We start from the raw sequence: 24,028 nt of genomic DNA, 5'->3' as shown, positions 1-24,028 counted from the left end.
AAATTTCCTATTCAAACAGCTCCTGGTTTTACAGGATGTGCTTTTATAACATATACACTGCATATTTATTGCCTTAAAGAAACCTAAAATTAACACTAACATAGAACTTACTTTCGTTGCCAGTACATGCATTTGCCCTCGTAATTGATCAATCCTACAAAACCAGTAAAATTCTATGAGCTGTGACAGGAGAGCACAGAATTTACCACCCAGATCAGGGCTGTTTTGAGCATGAAGTGGGCACTATTCCCAACAATGCCAGAACAGAGATATAAACCCCGAGTACCCAGGTCTGCAAAAACCTCCTGGGGTCACCTTAACCACAAAGCACTCACCGTAAATTTACTAAAGGTTCATCATTTACGACCAACACTTGACTTCTGTATGTTCCCTGTAATTGCCCCTAAATTTTCAATTAATGAAAGGGTTTTATCATTAAAGCCACCTTTGATATCATTCTAGTTTTCAAACAGAGGAATGAGTCAGCAAGGCTGTAATGAAACCTAAGAGGAACCATCTAACCAGGAAAGGAAGAGGCAGTAAACTGCAGAGGAATCCAAGTGGGAGGGTGAAAATCACAGGTAGGAAGGAGAAGACCAGCGAGGCTAAGGACAAAAGATGAAAAAAGTGCCACACAATTAAATGGCAAAGCACAAAGCACAGATGGATGTTTATGCGCGGTCAGCCTTAATCACAACGCACTCCACTGGAGTAATTTGGAAGAGCCGAACTTCATCATCTTAATGGTCTTTACAGCCCATTCTAAACCTAGAAAATCAGAATCCTTTTTGTAAGATCCCCTAGGTGATTCTTAAGCAATTAAAGTTTAAGAAGAACTACTTTAAAATATATGAATATACAACATCATTATCTTGCTTAAGTTGTTTCAGCCCACGTCTATATTTAACAACAGAGAATGAGAAAATTCAGAAGCCAAAGAAATAACAAAGACAAACTTTCTGTATTCCTTATACAGAACTTTTCAGAGGTTTTAAAAGTTCCTTCATCAAGTAGACTAGGAAGAGATACAGCCTAGAGAACAGTGAGTTTCACTGTGGAAAGTTCCACAGAACAAAATGACTTCAGAACTCCCCATCAGGATACTGGGGTCACCCAAGAAATGTGGCACGCCAACAAATTGTTATCTTTAAAGAATAAACTATCTGTACTTCCCAAAACACTCACGGAATCAGATTGTTTTTCTAACTAGAAAGACTTCAACTAAACATAATCTCTTAAATTTTTCAAGACAACCAATCTCCAGAGAGGATGAGTGACATAGTTGGGTCCCAAATAAATGAATATTTATTAAGCACCCATGACAGATAAAACACTATTCCAAGAGTTAATAGTAAATATAACCAGTATGGGACCCCTCTTCAAAGCTTCCATTCTCTATTTACCATATTTACCTGTATGTAATCCCTGATGTTAGTAACATTCTTCTCTATATTCTAGCTTAAGTGTTGGAAACTGGCCCGTGTCAATTTTGTAAATAAAGCCTTACTGGAAAACAGCCACGTTCATTCACATATGCTTCATGGATGCTTTCGCTCGACAAACCCAGATCCGAGTACTTGTGACAAAGGCCTGTGGCCTGCAAAGCCTCAAATATTTACTCAATGGCCCTTCACAGAAAAGGTTTTGTTCTGTCTACAGGTTTTGTTCTGTCTACATCACTGTTTGCTCAATTTGAGGTGGGGTTTGGGTTGTTTTTCATTTTGAAACTGGGAACCACATCTAGCAATGTGCTGGATTCTGCAGTGGTTTAAATACGGTAATTGACAACAGCTCCTGTTAACCAGTAAAAACTTGCTTTGGTACATAAAAGACAAGCACTAAAGGACAGAGGACTCAAACATTTGTTCAACAAACATTTACGAACTGCTTAACAGGTGCCTGCCAGTGGTCTAAGCTTGGGACTATGCACATAAACCAAACCAACTTGGTCCTCAAATAACCTACAAGCTGGTAAAAGAAACAATACTTTCACACTAAGTGGAATGATGGGAGCTAGCAGACGGTGAGTTAGAGTTCTGACAGCAGACCAAAATTACCTGGGGTTAGGGGGTGAGGAAGACTATTAACCCCAAGGAGAGACGCACGAGACACTTGCACTCCCTTGCAGAAGTTCAGTTTCAGGAAGTCCCTAGAACTGGAAGCTGTGCCTGTACATAGCTACAGCCTCTCAATCCAAAGGCCACCATTTGCACTTGGCATTAACCGTTGGACTATATATTGCTTCCTGAATTCCCTTTATAACACTTTTTCTTTAACCTTTCCATTATAGTATATTCCTTTAATTACATTTTAAACTTGACTCATCTTATTTTACTATTCTCTTTTAATGCCATCTTTATTATTTTCCTTAGTATCTTCTGACAGACATTTGAATTGTCTTACTATTCCTTTCACACCTTTAATATTTCAGTGTATTACCTGATATTCACCTAGTTATGTACTTTTCCTGTCCCCTTTTGTTTAAATTATTTTACCTTAGCTTCAATACCTCTTTCCTCTTGCTTCTTATGTGATGAAGCAGCACGGGTGCTCATCGAAATAGGGGGCTAGCAGGAAGGTGTGGTAACTGAACAACGGGGGCAGGCCCAGCCGCAGAGGGATCTGGAGTGCCTGGGACTGCCCGTGTAGCCGAGGAAGCCGAGGGTGGTCCTCTAGGCTTCTGGGGCGGGAGGCAGGGACTGAAGCACCAGGAGCAATCGGGAGAAAAGACTCAGGGTGGCGGCTAAACATCTCCTGTCAGGAGGGATTGTGAGGATTTATAACCTTTATCATCCCGGTACATAACTACATAAACATCAGTCCTGGGAGCAGAGAACTGCAGAGTTAAGTGGGACGGAGAAGGAGCTACTCCAAGGCCCTGAAGGAGGGAGAGACGTGTACCTTTAGCTCAATTACCCTAAGTTTCCCACGAGCCAAAGAAATAAAGACCCTAACCCTAACTACACTTAACTGCCCAAATTTTTTAAAAAGTTCACATCAGGTGAGAGGAAGGAGGGCATTTGGGGGGATCTCACCTAATGTGCATAGTGCAAGGGTCTATTTCAAAATAACTAAGAGTAAATTTTAAATGCCTTACCACAAAAATAAGTGAGGTGATGGCTATGTTAGTTTGATTTAAGCATTCTACATTGTATATCAAATCATTGCATTATACCCATAAATGTATAAAGTTATGATTTTAATTAAAAATTTTAAAAGATACAAAAAAATAAATTCACATTAGGTAACTGGAGGAGACAATCTGAAAATCTCCTTCTTAAGAAATGAATTAGGCTAATTATAAAAACAACCAAGAGAGGCCGGGCACAGTGCCTCATACCTGTAATTCTAGCACTCTAGGAGGCTGAGGAAGGAAGATCCCTTGGAGCTCAAGAGTTTGAGATCAGCCTGAGCAAGAGACAGACCCCCACCTCTACTAAAAATAGAAAAATTAGCCAGGCATGGTGGCAGGCTCTTGTAGTCCCAGCTACTCAGGAGGCTGAAGAAGGAGCCTTACTTGAACTAGGAGTTTGAAGTTGCTGTGAGTTAGGCTGACACTAAGGCACTTGTAAACTGGGTGACAGATCAAGACTCTGTCTTTAAAAAAAAAAGGCCAGGCACAGTGGCTCACACCTGTAATACCAGCACTCTGGGAGGCCAAGGTGGGTGGATCACCTAAGCTCAGGAGTTCAAGACCAGCCTGAGCCAGAGTCAGACCTGGTCTCTAAAAATAGCCAGGCATTGTAGCAGGTGCCCATAGTCTCTGCTACTCGGGAGGCTGAGGAAAGAGAATCGCTTGAGCCCAAGAGTTTGAGGTTGCCATGAGCTATGACAGCACAGCACTCTATCTACCGAGGGCAACAAAATGAGACTCTATCTCAAAAATAAAAAAGCCAAGAGAAACTGCCAAAGCAGTACCATTGCACTAACTTCCAAAATGCCTCGCTACTCGAACCACATGATTTGGCAGGAGCTATGTACTGGAAGAGCGCCCCCTGTGGGCAAAGGAGGAATCGCCCAAGAGAAGAGTTCCCACTAGCTACCCTACAGCCATAAGATGAGAACTAAAATTTTTAGGAATTATCCATAATTAACAGACCTAGATTCAGATTCCTGGAATATTTTCTATGATGGAATGCTCCAAGGTTAAATTTCTAATTTGATTTATCTACTTTCTGAAACAAAAATCCAAACGTTTTTTATAATAACAATAGCCACCAATTTATTGAATGATATATCCATTTCATTGACAATTTTTGTAATCTTCAAAACAAATCCAGAAAGAAGATATTCAAACTGGTATCTTCAGGTTAACTGGACTAGAGGGACTAAGGACACATACCCAGTTCCTGGTGGAGCTCAGTTTAACCTGGATCAAAGCCTCACTCCATTCCTTTCTCAACATTTTCTGCTTGTCTGTTTCCCATCATGCCTGTAGTTCTTCCCAGTATCCCTCCTTTATCACAAGAATTCTCACAAGATCCAGAGATGGCATGAACACAGCACTCCAGTAAGGCTTCTCCCACATCCTCCAAGGATTACAGCCTGAAAAACACTCCAAAGCCCTTCTTACATAAGGGAACCTGCTTTACATCACGACACTCTGGAAGCCCAATGCTTCTAAACCCTGAACTCCTTCACACACTTACACAGTGAGTGCGAGGTAACATCTGCGCAGGGTGGAGGTTCCATAGCAGATTATTGTTTGGGACTCAGGTTCTTCCAAGACACTGCCATGCCCGCCCAGCATCTTTTATATCATGTCAGAATTCAGAAAGATTCCACCTCTCCTTCCGCTTGTCAGCACCACAAACATTTAAAGTATCAGAAGGAAATCGCATCTCAATTTTCTCCCGGGACCTTCTTTAAAACCCCTATTGAATGGTCTGGTCTTCAGTAAAGACTTAAGTCTCTCTTTACTCCCTTCTTTTCCACTTCTAAAAAGAAAAGTGGCCTGCCATGCTGTTCCCCGACCCAATATTAGGAGTGCCAAACAAAAACATGCTGTACTGGATAGACAATTTAACCACTTACAACAAGGGTTCTGCAAAAACAAATCTGTGAAGATCACTTACACAGTACAAAGGATAAGTACAAAGGAAATCGAGTTAGTAACAGTGAGCATCCCTCCCTCCTTCCCACCCCCCCACATTCTTTACTAGGCAAATGTTTACAGATGGGAGCTTGCAAGGGCACTTGGAAGTTTGCAACAAGTGCTACACTGATTTCTCCCTGCTAGCCACTTGCACTGAACACCTCAGGGGAAGTGTAACAGTATTCTATTTAAACACTTATATCCCATGGGGTCACTGACACTTTGTACTGAAATGGAAACTATACCTCAATATGTCAACCTCTAAATTGTTTTGTAAAAGTCATATGAAACAGTTATTAAGTAATCAGTTTATCTTACTAGACTGTTATAAAAATAATTAACAACTGTTTATTAAATGAAAGACAGGATCTCAAAGAGTAATGCTTAATATGTACTGAAATTAAAGTTTTTTCCTGCTGAAATATACCTCAACTCAACTAAAAACTACATGTTCATTAATGGAACAATTACACTGTATAGATATATAGGGTCTTTTTTTTTTTTTTAAGACGGGGTCTTGCTACATTGCCCAGGCTGGAGTGCAAAGGCTATTTCACAGGCGCCTTCATTGCACATTGCAGCCTCACACTCCTGGGCTCAAGCAATCCACCACCCTCTGCCTCCCAGGTAGCTGGGACAACAGGCATTCACACCCAGCAGATACAACAGTCTTTCAAAAACTGTTTTCTACATAAAGATTCAAAAACATCAAACAACACTACAATGAAACAGGGTTGGAGCAGCAGGTGGCTGGCTTTAAAACAACAGTGTGGCTATACCACTTAGGAGTCGAATAAGCCTCCATCAACTACCTGTTTCACAGGGGTATCATCATTTATTCAGCAACTATTATGGCCCAGGCCCTGAAACACAGCAAACAAAGTTTATATTTAGTTTATATTCTATTGGGGGCAGGGGGAATATATACTAAATGGGTAAAACAAATGAGACCATTTCAATTATTGGTAAAATAAAACAAGGTAACATTGCCCAGAATCTAGAAGGTGCTCATATGTTTCTTTCATCTTTAAAGATGACATATAACTTCTTCTAGTTAATGTATCATTGTTTCTGTTCTTGGTTAATTATATATATAAAAAAAAAAGTTATAGTTTTTGTCACATTAACACTTATTCTTCACTCCAAACAGAATGAACAACATTCTAAACAACATATCAGAATTCTGATAAGTAAAAATAATCCAAAATAATCCCGGAGACAGAAGGGCTTTGTAACTGAAACATCAGAAGTTTATGGAAAGACACACAGCCTCATTTTTAAGATCTGACTCATGACTGTATTAGCTATCATTTAGTGTTCTTCCATAGTCAGAAAACCTTGTAGGACATCTGAATTAGTAAAGAGCATTTTCTTCCCACAAACTTTTATGGATGTTAGAATTGGAGCATAAAATACCCACCAGTGAAATCAAACCAGCAAATGAAGGATTTACTTCTTTAAATTGCAACATTTTACAGCTATGTACAATAGAGTCCCTTTGTTGTAAATTATAACTGTTGGCAAATGTCATTTTAAAACTCCATTAAAGTAGGAACTGGGGCGGGGGGATCAAGAAATCTATTAAAGGTTTTATTTTAAAATATAAAATGTATGTGCCTTCACCAGCCTTCTGATGTAGTGCCAAAGACTTGTCACGCCTGGTAGATTTCCTAAGTCCACCACTGCCCTTCTTGCCTAAAACCAAACCCATGTGCTTTAGCTACAATTTCCAGTACCAACTTCTTTAAAATCGCAAGAGACATTGAAGGTACCCCAAGGGCAAAATTCTTCCAGTTTTGTATACTTCCCTGGCCTATGTGTAATTCAAACACAAAATTGTTTTAGGAATTCATATTTATGGAATCTAACCAAAGCACTCAATTTTATTTACACTGAAACAACTCTCTCTTTTCAATCTCATACTCTACTGAATAATGTAATATCTAATTAAATTACATAGTCAGAACAAGAAGTATAATTTGCATAAACAGGTTTGGTTAAAAATACGATCAATATTTAGCAAGTCTACAACTCAGCCTGTTGGCAGCAGAAAGGGTGACGGGGGCTGGGTGCCCATAGCTTAGTGGTTAGTGCACCGGCCACATGCAACCAGGGATGGTGGGTTCAAACCCAGCCAGACCCTGCTAAACAACAACAACAAAAATAGCCAGGCGTTGCAGTGGGTGCCTGTAGTCCCAGCTACTTGGGAGCCTGAGACAAGAGAATAGCTTGAGCCCAAGAGTTGAAGGTTGCTGTGAGCTATGACACAAGGGCACTCTACTGAGGGCAGCAAAGTGAGGCTCTGAATTAAAAAAAAAAAAAAAAAAAATGGTGGCAGGTGATTTCAACACTGTGTAGTGCACTATAGGCCTTTCACAGAGAAATAGAAGATGCTGGTAAACCCAGTGGGTTTGAGAATTTATAGAAAAATTTTTAAATATTAGGCTATTCAACAGTTAAAGTTAAAAAATAAAAAAGTATCAAGACAGAAAAATGATCTTCAAACTATCAACCTGCTGCAAATACCTCAATTCTGCACATATTTTTATTAAAGAAATCATAAACATCTTTAAATAATTCTATAATTAAAAGTAGCAGGTAGATTTCTACATATTATAGCTGGACCTATTCTCAATTGATCCACCCACAAAAGTACAATTATCAATCCAAATTACGATCTTTTTTTTTTTTTTTTTTTGAGACATAGCCTCACTTTGTTGCCCTTAGTAGAGTCCGGTGGCATCAGAGCTCACAGCAACCTCTAACTGTTGGGCTTAAGCGATTCTCTTGTCTCAGTCTCCCAAGAAGCTAGGAATACAGGTGCCCACCAAAAAGCCTGGCTTTTTTTGTTTGTTTGTTTTGTTTTGTTTTAGCTGGCCAGGGCCAGGTTTGAACCTGCCACCCTCAGTATATGGGGCCGGCACCCTAACCACTGAGCCACAGGTGCCACCCCTATATTATGATCTTATCTAATGTGTCTGAGAATTCACTTTTTAAGTATTAAAGTAATAATCAGAGAACTCGAAGACCACTGGTTCAAGTGCAAAGCTACGAAATTATACACCAGTTTTTTCTCTAAAAGAATAGCTCCTTTTTCACATTATTGACATGAAATTTCTCCACACCCTCAACTTCTCCTCTTGCTAAATGAACGAGACTATATCACACCTTAAGTGAACGGCATCAGTCATATTTTTATGACTTCTGGCTAAACCACCACATTAGTTCTTCATTCCAGAACTTCCAGTAAACAGGAAAATTCACTTAGGCTGAGCTGCAAGTAACCTAATGTGTAGATTGGTGCAAACCACATAGGTTCTATTCCTACCGACACTACAAATTTAGTGTCAAATCTTGAGATTGAGAAGAAGGACTTTGATCATCTACATAGAAACTTAAAAACCAGACTTTAAAACAAAATCTCTCCATATAAATACCAAAGAAGTTCTTTGAATTAACCTTAATAATCATTACCTAAAGTTGAATTTTAGTTTTTTTCCTTTGCTCCCTTACCTAACTCTGCATTGAATTTTATTTTTGAAGAGAAAACTTGAGCAAGAGTTATTCCACAAAGAACCCACAATCTCAGAAATTTCAAGATGTCAATTCTTTAGTATTCCATAGTTTTGCTGTGTTTTGACCATGATTAGTTAAAAAAGCCGCATACTATGGAAATGCTTATTTGCAGATATTTACCAAGACCAACCACATAGGCTGTGACGCAGTGAAAAAAACTAAATGACCCATGTGGAGAAAAGGGCACACTTCTACACTGCTGGTGGGAATGCACGCTAATACGTTCCTTCTGGAAGGATGTTTGGAGAATACTTAGAGACCTAAAAATAGACCTGCCATTCGATCCTAGAATTCCTTTACTAGGTTTATACCCAGAAGACCAAAAATCACAATATAACAAAGACATCTGTACCAGAATGTTTATTGCAGCCCAATTCATAATTGCTAAGTGGAAGAAGCCCAAGTGCCCATCGACCCACGAATGGACTAGCAAATTGTGGTACATGTATACCATGGAATATTATGCAGCTTTAAAGAAAGATAGAGACTTTACCTCTTTCATGTTTACATGGATGGAGCTGAAACATATTCTTCTTAGCAAAGTATCTCAGGAATGGAAGAAAAAGTATCCAATGTACTCAGCCCTACTATGAAGCTAAATTATAGCTTTCACGTGAAGGCTATAACTCAGCTATCGCACAATACTATGGGGAAAGGGCCAAGGGAGGGGAAGGGAGGGGGGATGTCAGGGTAGAGGGAGGGTAATGGGTGGGGCCTCATCTATGGTGCATCTTAGAATGGGTACAGGCGAAACTTACTAAATGCAGAATACAAATGCCTACATACAGTAACTAAGAAAATGCCATGAAGGCTACATTGAACAGTTTGATGAGAATGTTTCAGATTGTATATGAAACCAGCACATTGTACCCCTTGATTGCACTAATGCACACAGCTATGATTTAACAATAAAAATAAATTAATTAATTAAAAAAACAAAACAAAAAAACTAAATGACCCAAGAATAAATGTGAAAAGGAAAATATTTGCATCTTAGGAAACTGCACATACTCACGTTTCCCCTTCAGCATTTATACTGCCAAACCCAAAACCAAGGACTGGAGATTCACAGACATTAACCGAAACTACGAGGCATCAACCTGTCAGGGCCTCATCCCCATTTCTCTGACCCAAATGAGTGGAGAGCATAAAAAACTAAAGACTTCTAATTCCAGTATACTATAGATCAATATGCATTTCTTGTTAAAATGTAAAATCTCCTTTTGTTACATAATTAGTATTTTTAAAAGAGAAAGTATGGTTTCTCATAAACGTGCCACTTTTTTAAACTGGCAGGAAACGGCATTACAGAGAATGTAAAGTGATAGGAACTCTCAGGTCCTGCCCTGGGGAACCTAAATTGAGAAAGGTTTTAAAGGTAACTTAGCATGGTCTATCAAATTTTTAAAATGCAGTCAAACAGGATATGAGAGGTTAGGAAGGGCAGGGAGAAGAAGGGTTAGGAACAGATTTGTTTAAAAAAATATATAAAGTTGCAACTAGGTAAGCAGAATGAGTTTTAGTATTCCATACCATGGCAGGATGACTGTATTATAGTCTCAAATAGTTAGGAGGATACTGAATGCTTCCAACACAAAGAAATGATAAATTTCTAAGATGGGTATGCTAATTAGCCTCATCTGATCACTACAGACAAATACAGTGGGACCTCTGTAAGCTGACCACCCACACTGGGCCACATATGGTGGTGGTCAGTATAAGGAACTAGGCCTCTTGAACAGACACGCACACACATGGCCATCCCGTCTATGAAAATCAGGCCAACTTAAGGAGGTGGTCAATGTAGGGAGGTAGCCAACTGTGGAGGTTCTAGTGTATTATCAAGATATCACTACATATTCCATTAATATGTACATTTATTCTTGTCAATCAAAAATAGCAATTTTTTAAAAAATTTAAATGCTGCTTCTTAGTAAAGTATCCCAAGAATGGAAAAACAAGTATCCAACATACTTAATACTAATATGAAGCCAGGAGGTGAACTAATACACACCCATTCAAGAGAAAAACCCAACTCAATTCGAGAAGAAAGGGGGACTGGGGAGCTCCCACCTGCTGCTCACAGTGTAAGAGCCCATGGCACCCCCTGGTGTGGGACACCACTACCACAGGGACTTTACCTGACATTTGTACCCTCTATTAATCTGAAATAATAAACAAAAATGTAAATGCATCGAGAAATTTATACTAAGAGGCAATCACCCAAAGGTATAGTGATATTTACACGAATATTATATAATTTTTATAACAAAAAAGTAAAGTCATTCTGAATGTTCCTCAATATGAAATTAATTGAATAGATTGTTATAGCCATACAATAAAGCACAGAGAGGAGACAGAAAGATGTCTATGACATTTTTAAATGAAAAAGTAATAACTATTTGGACAATAAATCTCATTTTCTTAAACTCTACTAACGAAAATGTGTATGTGCAAGCCTAAAATGTGTGCATATTAAAACAGCTGGTCGTTGTGGCATGCAATTGTAATCCCAGCTACTCAGGTGGCTGAGGCAAGAGAATCACTTGAGCATAAGAGTTTGAGGTTGCCGTGAGCTATGATGCCCCAGCATTCTACCAAGGGTGGCAATTTGAGACTCTGTCTCTAAATAAATAAATAAAATAAAATAAAATGTATGCATACTAAAATATGCATAGAAAACAGCTATATCAAACTTGCAGAAAGGTCACAGAAACTCTAAATAAATAGTATATTAATAGTAATATAGTATATTAGTAATAGTATATTAAATAGTATATTAATTTATTTTAGCAGCTATTTATTCCCTAAAATTAAAAAATTCATATAGAACACTTTAACATTTAAAGTATTTTAATCGGAATTTCTTTAACTTGAATTTTTCCATCTTTTTCTTTATTTTAATTATTTTTTATTAAATCATAACTTTGTAGGATTAAACAAACAAATTTTGATACAAAATAACCTTCACCTCAAATATCCACCATCTTTAAAAAACAATGGAACTTATTTTTAAACAATATTGAAGTGGTTTCTATAGCAACGGATAGAATTCTCCATATTATTTTGTTTATATAACCTATAGATAATAATATCTTTTCAATAATACTTATTTGGTGAATAATAGTTATTCATCAAAAGATTTTCTAAAGATCAAAATTATGAAACTTATTAATGGTTTTATTGTGAGTTAGAGCATAACTGTTTTACCATCTAAACTCAAAGCAAAAAGTTCATCATCAGAAAAATTTAGGCCAACTATATAGTTAATTTATCAAACATTTTTTTAACATTTAAACTTGACTTTTAAAATGACAATTCATGCTCACTAGAATTCACACTTGTAAAAATAATTTTACTTTCTTTTAAAGCATTGAAAGGAATATATTTTTACTTTACCTAGTTGCTGATGTTGGTATTTGTCGCAATTACTGTGATATAAATGGGTTCCACCTTGCTCTGGAGAAGGCAAACTAAGACGTCTCATCTTAAGTAATCTTGGAGAACTTTCTTGAATATTAGCCTCCAAACCCACATCTCCCAAAAGAATCGGAGGAACAACTCTCTTTAGAAAATCCATTTTAAGGGTCTTCTACATTACTGTAGGCCCGTAAGCAGGCAGAGGGTGCCAAAGCAGACTTCCTTGACGAGAAGCTAAGGTACACTATTACTGGTAGCAAAGAGCAAAGAAACCCTGCGTGAATTTAGGTGGTGCTAAACCCCAGTAGGTCATCTGCCAGCTGTTTTGAAGCTGATTTTTAAGACATTTACTGTTCATACTGATAAGAAACCTAAACAGCTATACACCATGAAACTGCACTTCTTTTATGTACGTATGTACAAAATGCCCACGTGTGCATATTCAGTGGGTGTTAACAGCAATATTGAGACCATAAAATGTTTATCATCCGTCCAGTTTAACATTTACACTTCAAAACCCTGCACTGTGATATAATGTGAAGACAAACTAACTTTGGTCTCTCCATTTAAATAAACAGAGTTAAAGTGTCAAACAGTAACTTGTATTCAAAAGATAATTCTTATCATTCTGAAAATTCACTAACACACCTCAGGAACATCAACTTTTACAAAACATGAAAAGGAATCATTTTAAAACTTTATGCTGTATTACGAATATTCCAACATGCTTTTAAAGGCACAAAAAATACTCTTTATTACAAACAATCATACTTATCAATGGTAGTGGTAGATATCTTGGCATGAATTATTTAAAAATGGATAATTTAACATATATGGGACTAAAAACAAAGTTGGAGAACTTAAACTATAAATATTTAAAATTCAGTAACACAGTAATACTATAGAAATTATTTTAAAAATTGAGCATTCTATTAAATATTCTAAAATAGCAAAAGTCACTGATATTACTGCTTCAGTGTAATGACCCAGCATGACAAAACAGTCCAATGAAAGGGTGTCTACAAAACACTTAGGAAGCTGGAATTAATACCATCTCTCCCTTCCTCTGCCTGCCCTCTGGTGGGGGCCCTAGGTGAGTAAAAAAGAAATGAAAAAACCAAGACAATAGAGAGTAGTAAACCCCCTAAGTAATCACATTTATAACTTTGAATGATACATGATCATTTTTAAAACCCAATTCACTTAGTGGAACATGCACAATCTCATTCTTCCAATATTCAACATGAAGAAAATGATTTACATAATACTTCAAAACAGGAAGCAAAAATAGTCTATATAGATCTAGTAGGAAGAAAATGGCTGTATCAGAAAGAATAAATCTCTGGTTCTGAATTACTTAGCTTTTAATCCATATTCTTCTACTACACTGTTAAGAAGTCAACTGTTCTTTATTTCACTCACTTCAAAGATATTCATGGAAGGTCCTTTACATGTAAAACATTGACACGGTGTTAAGATTCAGAGAAAGAGTTAAGGATTAATACCAATCCTGTCTCAAGGACTCCTATAGCAAGAAAAGGGGAAAAGCACACTGAAATCAAGTAAAAGACTTAAGTTCCTGAACCTAAAGCAGGACTATACCTAATAGGGAAAAAAAAGACTTAAAAAGAGAAGGAGATTCTCTCTTAATCCTTGAGCATAAGAGGTTCCCAATCGATATCCGGTCAGCCTATTATCCACAAACAGAAAAATAACCAGACAGGATCATACACCATCTGCCTTAATGTGCCTAAGTTAGCCCTTCATGTTCTTTCCAGGTGCTTCCTCCCTCCCTGTGTCTCTCTCCCTGGAGATGATTCCGTGTTCTCGACATCTTGTGGTTCCCGCAGGTCCCTCTGCAGGTCTTCCTAATCTACAAAGCCAGAAACAAAGACGCCCTCATGCTTGTCCACCACACACACAGCCACCGTCTGTGTCTCTGTGAACCTCACCATTCTAAGCCGCACTTCCAACTGCACAAAGGAAGGGGTTGAGGGAAAGGGGAAAGGATTGGATGTTATAGGAGAGAGCGTGAGCTTTTTCTTGGATTTCCTTCATTCGACAAGTATTTGCTGAGCAGCTTCTCTGATGATCTTTGTAAGATACCAAGCCATCAAAGGCACAGCTCTCTCCCCAAGAAGCTTACTATCAGAAGAAGGAAAGTATAAACTCTCACACCGCTGCAATACTCTCTGTAGGGTTGATCAGAACTTGGCGGAGCCTGCACAGCGAGCTCCTCTGCCCAGGCTGCTTCCCACCTCTTCTCTTTATAGTGCTGGTCCCTGAGAAACATCCTGGGAGCTATCCTCCTTTCAATGTCAACAGCCAAAGAACTCACCCTGAGACACAGCACACAGGGGAAAGCATGGCACTGCAGTGACAAAACTATGCCCATCACTAGCGGAAGCTGAGGAGGAAGCGCCATAGAGCCTTGTTGACACATTGACATGTCTAAGCCCCTTGGTTAATTACTATAACTTTGAACTCCTGGTATAACAGTTATGGGATTGAGAAGTTATATTAGAATCTATTAGCTAAAATATAACATTTACAAATCTTTTCCAACTTCAGTCACTATTTAGCTCTAGGATATTTCCTATAATCCTACCGTATCACGTGAGACAATAATTTCTTGGTGGTGACCTGGATCATCTAATCCTGACTTTTTGACTCTTGAGTAGTTTTGAGAATTAAGCATTTAGCTGTTAGTCATCCAAGATTCCAATAAATGGCTTCAGCTCTAGAAGAAAACAAAATACAACATTTACGTGTTAGGTATGTTTATACATAGTAGGATAAGTACATTTGTGTGTTACTCATATCTAGCCTCAAATTTCAACGTAATGCAAAATTATTGAGAATAGTTTCACAACTATTCCCAGCTTCAACACGTGACCCATGGCAAATCAGGCTTTATTTATATTTTCATCCATCCCTCAACCTCTACCCCACCCCTCTGGATTATTCTGAAGCAAATTCCAAATATCCTATCATTTCGTCTGGGGATAAATCAGTACGTGTCTCTAAAACAAAGATTTACTTGTTCAACATAAGGCAATACTATTATTATTTCAATAATATATTGATTTATTTATAATATCAACTACCAAACAGTTATAAAATTTTCCCATCTCTCTCATAAGTGTCTTTTAACAGTTTGTTTTAATCCAAATCTAAACAAAATCCACACAGGCAATTCTAACTGTGTCTCTTAAATCTCTCTTTTTTAAAATCTCTTTTAATCTATAATTTCATCCCTTTCTCCTCTATGTAGTGACAAGTAAAGCTTTTACTACCAATAACTAATGCACCAATGCCGTCAATATTCAATATTTAATAATGCATTATTTACTAAAATAAATATAGACAGTCCCTATATCTACTAGGCCTAACATTTACCCAATCTACATATAATGTTTGGTATACATATTTTTCAAAGTCTTATAATAACTCTGATGGATTCGTGGGCCATGAAGTACCATCTGTGATACATGAACTTTCATGCTTCCTAGAAATAAAACCAATGACCACAGGGAGTTGTCTTTTAATAAAGATTCACAAATAATAATGCACATTCCATCTTTTATTATCATTAAAGGTCTTGGAATTTTTTAACAATTAAATAAGCCAAATCTTAAATCTAGCACTGAAACTCAGATTACTCTTATGTCATAACCAGTTTCTTATTAATTTTTCTGTTTAATGAATTCAGTACCCAACCCAACAGAAAGGCCTCTCTAAAACATGAATTTTGTGCTTAAAACTCTTTTTTTTTTTTCTTTTTTTTTTTTGTAGAGACAGAGTCTCACTGTACCGCCCTCTGGTAGAGTGCCGTGGCGTCACACGGCTCACAGCAACCTCTAACTCTTGGGCTTACGCGATTCTCCCGCCTCAGCCTCCCAAGCAGCTGGGACCACAGGCGCCTGCCACAACGCCCGGCTATTTTTTTGTTGCAGTTTGGCCGGGGCTGGGTTTGAACCCGCCACCCTCGGCATATGGGGCCGGCGCCCTACTCACTGAGCCACAGGCGCCGCCCATGTGCTTAAAACTCTTAATTTGAAATTAGTTTAACCAAGATAGAAAAATATAATATTCCATTTACTTACAGGCATAATCAACTAAATCATAACTAATGCCAAATATTTAAAGTAAAAAATATGGTAAATATGGGCGGAGCCTGTGGCTCAAAGGAGTAGGGTGCCGGACCGATTGCCAGAGGTGGTGGGTTCAAACCCAGCCCTGGCCAAAAACTGCAAAAAAAAAAAAAAAAAAAAAAAGATAAATATGAATAAAACACTAAGTTATTTACACTGGTTCATAATCAATATAATTCAGACTCATTAGAATTTTTGGCTGCCCAATCAAATATGTCTAAATCTATTAACAATGTGGTACCTATATTTCTGCCATAATTCTTAACTCAACAGAATCATTTATCCCTCAAAGCAAAGAATACTTATGTGACAAACAGCATGTCATATCTTGTGGGTACAATAATATATTGAACAATATTTAATGAGACTGAAACAATTTTCCACTTTAACTTCTAGGACGAATCACAAGAGCCATCACTATTAGATCACCAAGCAGTTCAGGAATACTGCAACACCCCCCCCACAGGACTGACTGCACCACCATGTCCAGGTGTTTCATTTTGTTTTGTCTTCAAAGCAAAGATTTTCTGTGCAGATACAGCAAATGCTAATGCCATGCTTCTCACACGTGCTTACTCTTCTTGTAACCACATGGTCATAGATTTATGACATTTCATGAATTCCCAATATTTGTCCCGAATTTTTTAATACCTCTTCAGCAGACATACAACTTTCTTGTTTTCCAACTTTTCACTTTTGATAAAAACAAATACATCTTTTGGTTACCCTGGAAATAGTTGGCTTACCCATCTCTGGCTTTCTTTTAGATTATAATCATTTTTGGTAGGGCTAGGAGTGTTGGGGGTTTTTTGGGGATTTTTTGATCTGTTTTCTTGCATGTCAAGCATGTTTTCATTGTGTCTCCATACATGTTACTAACTTTGGATTTATTTTTATTTCACTTGAATTATTTGGAGAACATTTTGTAAGTAAAAAAGAGTAATTTTTCCTATTACTCTTATAATACTACTTTTGAAACAGTGAAGGTCAGAGAGGTTAGTTAACTGGATGTGGTCATGGTCTACACATGAACATTGCCTTTTTTTCTTATTTAAGAAGAAAAAAGTCAAATAAACAAGGACATCAGTGGTATATGACAACACTGAAAACTGTAAACAGTCAAACAGCACAAGCTTTGTAGGACAAGAATTTTCACTACAGTAGGAGCCATAATCCAGAAGCTTCCATGGGTAATAACTCTGGTGCTTGGCAGGACCTAGAGGCAAACGAAATCCTCCATGGAGAGTCTAGTTTCACTTCAGCCCAGAAAGTAAAAGTGGAGTGGGTGTTCAGATAATATGCTAACCTCATTCCTTTTGGGAATAAAACTTCTAGAATAACAAAAAAGTCACCAATTTAATTATCTTAATTTTAAGATACATGATCTGTGTCTCTTCCTATATTAATATAAGAAATAACCTCAAGCAAATAAAGCAAAAATTAAGAGTAAATGCATCTCAAATGCATTTATTCACTGCAGTATTCAATACCTGTCTGTACGCTTTGAATACTTGATAATTTGAAGACGGAACAATGAAGTTATGGTGCTGGTACAAAATAAACTGGAGCTCAACACAAAGAACAATTTAATTATTAAATACTAAAAAAAGGATTGGAGTCCTTGCTCACTAAGTTTTTAGGCAAAAGTTGTTAGGAACACTGACCTTCATATAATAAGGTTATGGAAAGGGTTCTCCAACTGGGTAAAAGGATTAGGGTAAATGTCTTCAAAGATCCTAACTTAAACCTCTACATTTGACTTCAAAATATATTTTACATTATACTTGAATACAAGAGTGTGATGACCAAGAATTCACATTTCAACAAAAGCAAGAAACTGTACTGCAAGATAGGGGCTCTCTGAGGACCAATTCCTGTCCTTCTATTAAAATTACTTTGGGAGTCTTGGAAGGCCTCTTAAAATAATGCAAAAACCAAAATGATGTGTATGTTCTGACAGGCTTTTTAGAGTGGGGATGCAATAATTTTCAAATGAGTTTAAAATGATCACTGTTTCTGTGATACCACAAATATCATAATATAGAGAAAAAAAAAAAAAAAAAACAAGATGTGGCCAGGCCGGGTGGCTCAGGCCTGTAACCCCAGCACTCCTCTGGGAAGCCCAGGTGGGTGGGCTGCTTAAGCTCAAAGGTTCGAGACCAGCCTGAGCAAGAGTGAGACCCCATCTCTACTAAAAATAGAAAACTAGCCAGGCATTGTGGTGAGGGCCGGCAGTCCCAGCTCTTGGGGAGGCTAAGGCAAGATGATTGCTTGAGCCTGAGTTTGGGGTTCCTGTGAGCTACAATGAACCATGGCACTGTCCCAAAACACACACACACACACACACAAAATGTAGTAAAATTTTTTTATCAAAAGATTGTATGAAACATGAAAAGTCTACAGACAAATAATCAAATGCGGGAAGCAAACAATTACATCTCCTATGTCTGAGAGTAAAAATCAAAGAATTTATGGTCATTCCTTTAATTACCAAAGATAATTCGTGAAACAATTAACAGTGGTCCTGTCACACTTCGATTTTTAAGTACTTTGTTTTTTCTCTAATTTTAGAAATGCTACAATTTTTACAATTTTTTGCAAAAGGAACTTGCATTTTAACCTTCCCTTGGTTATTTGTTTAACCTTCTCCCAAATTTCACTTTTGAAGAGTACAAAAGTATATTACACTGACGAGTGTAATCACAGATCACATTATGCAGCCTGCTAAAAATGCTGTGCAATGATACTGAACTAGAATAATTGGGCTTCTCTGCAAAAATCTAAATCTCTTGCTGATAAAGCAATGTTCTCTGCAGGTAAATTTGTCAACATTTTGTTGATTTTACATTTTTAGCCAGAATAATGGTTATTGTCATACTACTTGATCTAATAAGAATCATCAGCAAATTTTCCATTCACAAAATGAAGGGGAAGTTTTCTAGAAAGGTTTCATTCAATGAATCAAATGAAAACAGGATCACAGTAGTACAACATTCTCCTATGCATAGTGAATGGACATGTGTTTTTAGAATACTTTTCCTATTATATTCTCACGTTGGCACAGGAAAATGGAATTCAACCACAAATTTATCATATAAATTCTCTCCATTCTATCTACTCATCTATACTTCAACACAAGAAAATCTCTGGACAAACGTAGAAGCTGTCCAGTGATAACATTGACCTGGAATGCACCTTCACCTCTAACTTCTAAAACCCATTACTAATTCCTTTCCTAGTTCTTAGGTGTGATGACTGTATTTTCACACTCACATTTGAGAGGTGCCACTCTCAAACCTTCTTGTGAGATAGGCACGTTAGTAAAAAAATTAATTTAAAAAATCCGTTACTGTAACTATACCACACATAAAAGTTTATTGAAATGATATATTCAACAAATATTTTGTTCAGCAGAACTATGTGTCAAGAATCAGAGATAACAGAGTGGATAACAATGCAGTCAGTCCTCTGCCTCTGGGGACACACATTTTAGTGGGTACTTAAGCTTTTTGGCGTCATTCCTTTGCAAATATGAAAAAACGGGACACCTCTCCTTCAAAATGTACATTTGCCTAAGTTTGCAACATTATGAGCCTTCCTAATGCAATCACTGATTATGGAATGAGCTCCTGATCATCTTCCTCACACTTATTTTCTATCCAATTACAGTAGATAGTTTCACAATTTCACTATTCATAGTAAGAAACAATAATACTTTTTTTCACCATTACTTACATCCTTCAAATTTCAATAGAATGTTTTCTATTTATTCTGCTTGTACTGCTCATTAATTGCTAGACTGTCAAATAACCCTTTATCAGTCTTGGTCTTTCCTTATCTCTTTAGTAGCTTCACATGGAGACTTTCACTTTCTGATTTGGTTAATCATTCTCTGGGCCCCTTAAGTTAAAATACCCTTTCCCCCTAGTCAAACCTACAGCTAACATCTTTGCAGAAGTCTACTACAGAGCCTCTGGAAGAAGGTATGTTTAAGAGAAATACATAATAAAACTTTAAGCAGTTAACAGAAATTATCAATTAATTAGCCAAAATTCTTGCTTATCATAGAAAGAGAATACATCACCCCTCTGGGGGAGTCTGTCTTTTTAGACAACTATTATGTGTTCATAATAATTAAAAATAATAAACGCATTAATGTACAAAGTTATGATTTAATAAATAACAATTCAAAATAATAATTAAAAATAAAAATATTTTTATTTAAATATGCAACATCTAAAAGATTTTTTAGGGTCATTGCAGTCTCTAATTCATGTGTTATACCTTTTAAATGTAGTTTTAGAAATTATACAATGGGAATTGCTCTATCTAATTATTAACAATCCTAAGGTCCTGGGCGGCGCTTGTGGCTCAAAGGGATAGGGCGCCAGTCCCATATGCTGGAGGTGGTGGGTTCAAAGCCAGCCTCGGCCAAAAACCACAAAAAAAAAAAAAAATTCTAAGGTCCTATAAAATCAAACAGAAAAGTCACATAAATTTGATTTTTATGTTTCACACATTTTTATAGAACAATTTTCAATAAAAAAATGTCTAGGCTAATCCAAATTGTCAGTTAGAGAGGAAAATGAGAAAGTAGCTGTTCAAGATTGTAAAGCAAGTAAAAAGCCACAATTTAATGTCCGAAGCTTGTCTTTCCTTTTCCCTACATTTACTGCCTCCAGCAAACTTGGAGGAGCCTGACTGCTGTTAGAGAAACCGTGAAAGCACAAATTCCCATGGATGATTAGATGACCTATTTCTCCCAAATTTATAGCCCCAAAAAACTTTTCTCAATTTAAGGAAGATCACTTGTCAGCTGCAATCTCACAACTTGCATCAAAAACCTTTAAAATGTTTATAATCTTTGACCCAATAACTCTACTTTAAAGAGCTTATGCTAGAAAAATAATCAGAAATGCATATACAGATTTATTTGCAAAGATGTTCACTGCACCATTATTCGTATGAGCAGAATAGGACGGTGGGGGCAAAGAACAAAAAAGGTCAACTAAAAAAAAAAAATCATAAGATGAAATATTCCCAATTTTAAAATAAGATACTGATGATTATAAGCCATAACATTCACATGTTTTTAAGAAATGGAAAAACAAAATAATATTTATAATTATTTCCTCACCTAAAATTACAGTTAGTAGCAAAGAATAAACCTCAAAGGATTCATTCAAATTGCTGAGGTACCCAATCCTCTGTGCCCTGTTTCCTTAGCTATACAACAAGGATAATAAAATCTCTTCAGGCTACCTGAGAATTAAGCGTGAAAGATGAGAAGGTAGTGCTTCACACATGCAAGTACTGCGTAAGTATGACCAGGGGTCCTCAAACTGCGGCCGCGGGCCACACCAGGCCATGTGATTGTCTTTGTTCCCGTTTGGTTTTTCTACTTCAAAATAAGATATGTGCAGTGTGCACAGGAATTTGTTCATAGTTTTTTCTTTTAAACTTCAGTCCGGCCCTCCCATGGTCTGCGGGACAGTGAACTGGCCCCCTGTTTACAAAGTCTGAGGACGCCCGAGTATGGCTGTTATACTGCACATGCTGCCGGAAAACAAAGTTTGCCACAACTTCCCCGAAGGCGATGAAGTAGAACTTACAGACCTAACACCCACGGTACTAAAGTTAATTTCTTTCAAGTCTTTTAATATGCATTTAAACATTTTATGTAACTAAAATCGTATTATACAATATCTAGTGGTTACAAAATGTTATTTTATAAATATAGCATCTCCACTTAATCAATCTTAATAACTCATATTAAGCTTTAGGTTCAATTCCTCACTGCTGTAAATAACATTATAGTGACTATCTTGTCAGTCTTTGTACGTATTTTTGACTTTTCTCTTAAGAAAGAATCATGAAACAGAACTGCCATCCCAAATGGTATGAAAGATACGTGGCTATGTTCTCCTACTGACCTAGTTCACAAATGCCAATTTCTCCCTTTTTTCTGTAAGTACTTGAAAAGCTTTTAATTGCCCTTTTCACTGTAATTTTTCTTTTTCTTTTTTTTTGTACAACTGCTTTCCCACTTATTTTATGTAAAGGATCTTGGTTTTTCTTTATATTATTCTAACACTTCATCACAATTTTAGCATTCATCATTCAGTACGTTTTTCCGAAAGGTTCTTAAGAGTCAACTTTATCTGTCTAAAAAATGGGAGTCCTTGTCTTTTAGATGTTTAAGCTAAGGAACGGGCACGTGAACACTTACTGTACTACTCTCCCATTTAAATATTTTTTAAACTAGCTGGGTGAGAGGAAATTGCCTTTCAAATATATCTTTAAAAGAAAACATAATAATTAAAATAGTAAAAAATAATTATGGTTTAGCGTCTACCATAGATCTTTACAGAACAACAATTTAGTGGTAAGAAAAACAACAAGATCAAAAATATTTAAGCCGAATTCAGAAGTGAAGTAAACAACTACCGTCTTTAGAATCTCTCAAGTATACTTGCCAGTAATTCCCACAGACGAAAACATACTATAATACAATGCATTTTTCCAAACCATGACTTCAGCATACCATGCTGATTCTCCAAAACAATATTAGTATTTATTTTGTGCATTACAAGAACACAATTATGCCTCTGTATGTGCCCACATGAATATTTGATAAGTCGTTTTATTATGTACTAGTATTAAATAATCCAAATTCTCTTGGTGTCTAAATCACATCTTGGTACCAAGTTAGGCACATCACAAACAATGCTTACAGATCAACAGTTAGAGCCACCACCATGTTTTATTTGTACCCAGAGGCATTAAGCAAAGCCAGCTTAATGAAAACAACCTCAGTGCACATCTTTTACTAAGACGTATTGTGGGAAAACATCACCTGATTGCTGTGCAGACAACCCTTTACCTTGGAGTCAGGTCAAGAGCACAAGAGACATGCTTCCAAATGCTTTCCACCATAGTAAAAATATACATTTTAAAAAAGGTATTTATAATACATTTTCAGTAACAACCCAGTGCACCTGATGTGCAATATTTTAAACAACCTGCAGTACACTTTGATACTTATATGCTAGTCATCAGGGGACTGCTGCTGAAACATACCCAAAAGAAGAGAACCTCCCCAGTTTCTTCTTGTTCTAAAATTCTGTGGTTCTAAGAGTGAGTTGCCTCTCAGGTTGTGATCCCCGAGAGGGTAACATACATTATTCCCTCTCCCACAGAGACCAGCAAAGAGGTTTTTGTATAAATAGAAAAGCAAGCACTAAATAAAGATGCATCAAATTCACGGATGATGTGCAAACTGAGCATAAATGTCAAGGTCTGAGTCACTTTCAAGGCGAGTTTTCCACACACTATTAAATGTAAAAAAAACAATGCTACTGAAGGATATTTCAACATTTATAAGTATTAAAATGTAAAAATGTATGCATATATGTTTGTGTGGTGTGTAGTGTCGCAAAACACACAAGACATATGTGACAGATACTATTGTTACCTCGTCCATAAAAGCAATCAAAACAATTCAATGTCATGTAACTATAAAATCAAATAAAATGACTTAGTTTCATTGGTGTGATTTTTTTCCTATTCACTTAACAATACTATTATTAATGAGCAAGAAAATAAGCAAGGCATAGACCCAGGACAAAAGGAGGATAGCAGCAAGAGGACTGGACACTGGACCATGTGAGCCTCTCACAACTCCACTGTGGTCTAGTTCTTAATGCCAGCACTTCCTAGATCAACTAGTCTACTCTCCTTTTGTCTTAAAAAGAATAGTTTTCTCCAAAAGAGTAGAAAGAAA

At 36.9% G+C, this 24,028-nt stretch overlaps 1 protein-coding gene and 1 non-coding gene across 13 annotated transcripts in view; one reads left to right on the top strand and one right to left on the bottom strand.

Annotated features, from left to right (window-relative positions):
• The window catches only part of FRYL (FRY like transcription coactivator), a 267,043-nt gene that overhangs the window by 179,050 nt on the left and 63,965 nt on the right, over positions 1-24,028 (bottom strand). For all 12 annotated transcript variants that reach the window (XM_053577717.1, XM_053577710.1, XM_053577715.1 and 9 more), the window contains one exon: positions 14,700-14,831. In XM_053577717.1, coding sequence (XP_053433692.1) covers positions 14,700-14,789 — 90 coding nt within the window. In that variant the 5' untranslated portion in view covers positions 14,790-14,831. The remainder of the gene's footprint in view (positions 1-14,699; positions 14,832-24,028) is intronic.
• LOC128576164 (small nucleolar RNA U13) lies at positions 19,473-19,571 on the top strand. Its single transcript, XR_008377274.1, has one exon. It is a non-coding gene; the product is annotated as a small nucleolar RNA U13 (small nucleolar RNA).

This window comes from Nycticebus coucang, chromosome 23 (genome assembly GCF_027406575.1).
Source record: "Nycticebus coucang isolate mNycCou1 chromosome 23, mNycCou1.pri, whole genome shotgun sequence".
Taxonomy (NCBI): domain Eukaryota; kingdom Metazoa; phylum Chordata; class Mammalia; order Primates; family Lorisidae; genus Nycticebus; species Nycticebus coucang.
Note: the sequence above shows the minus strand (reverse complement) of the source record. Positions and strands in the feature narration are given on the sequence as shown.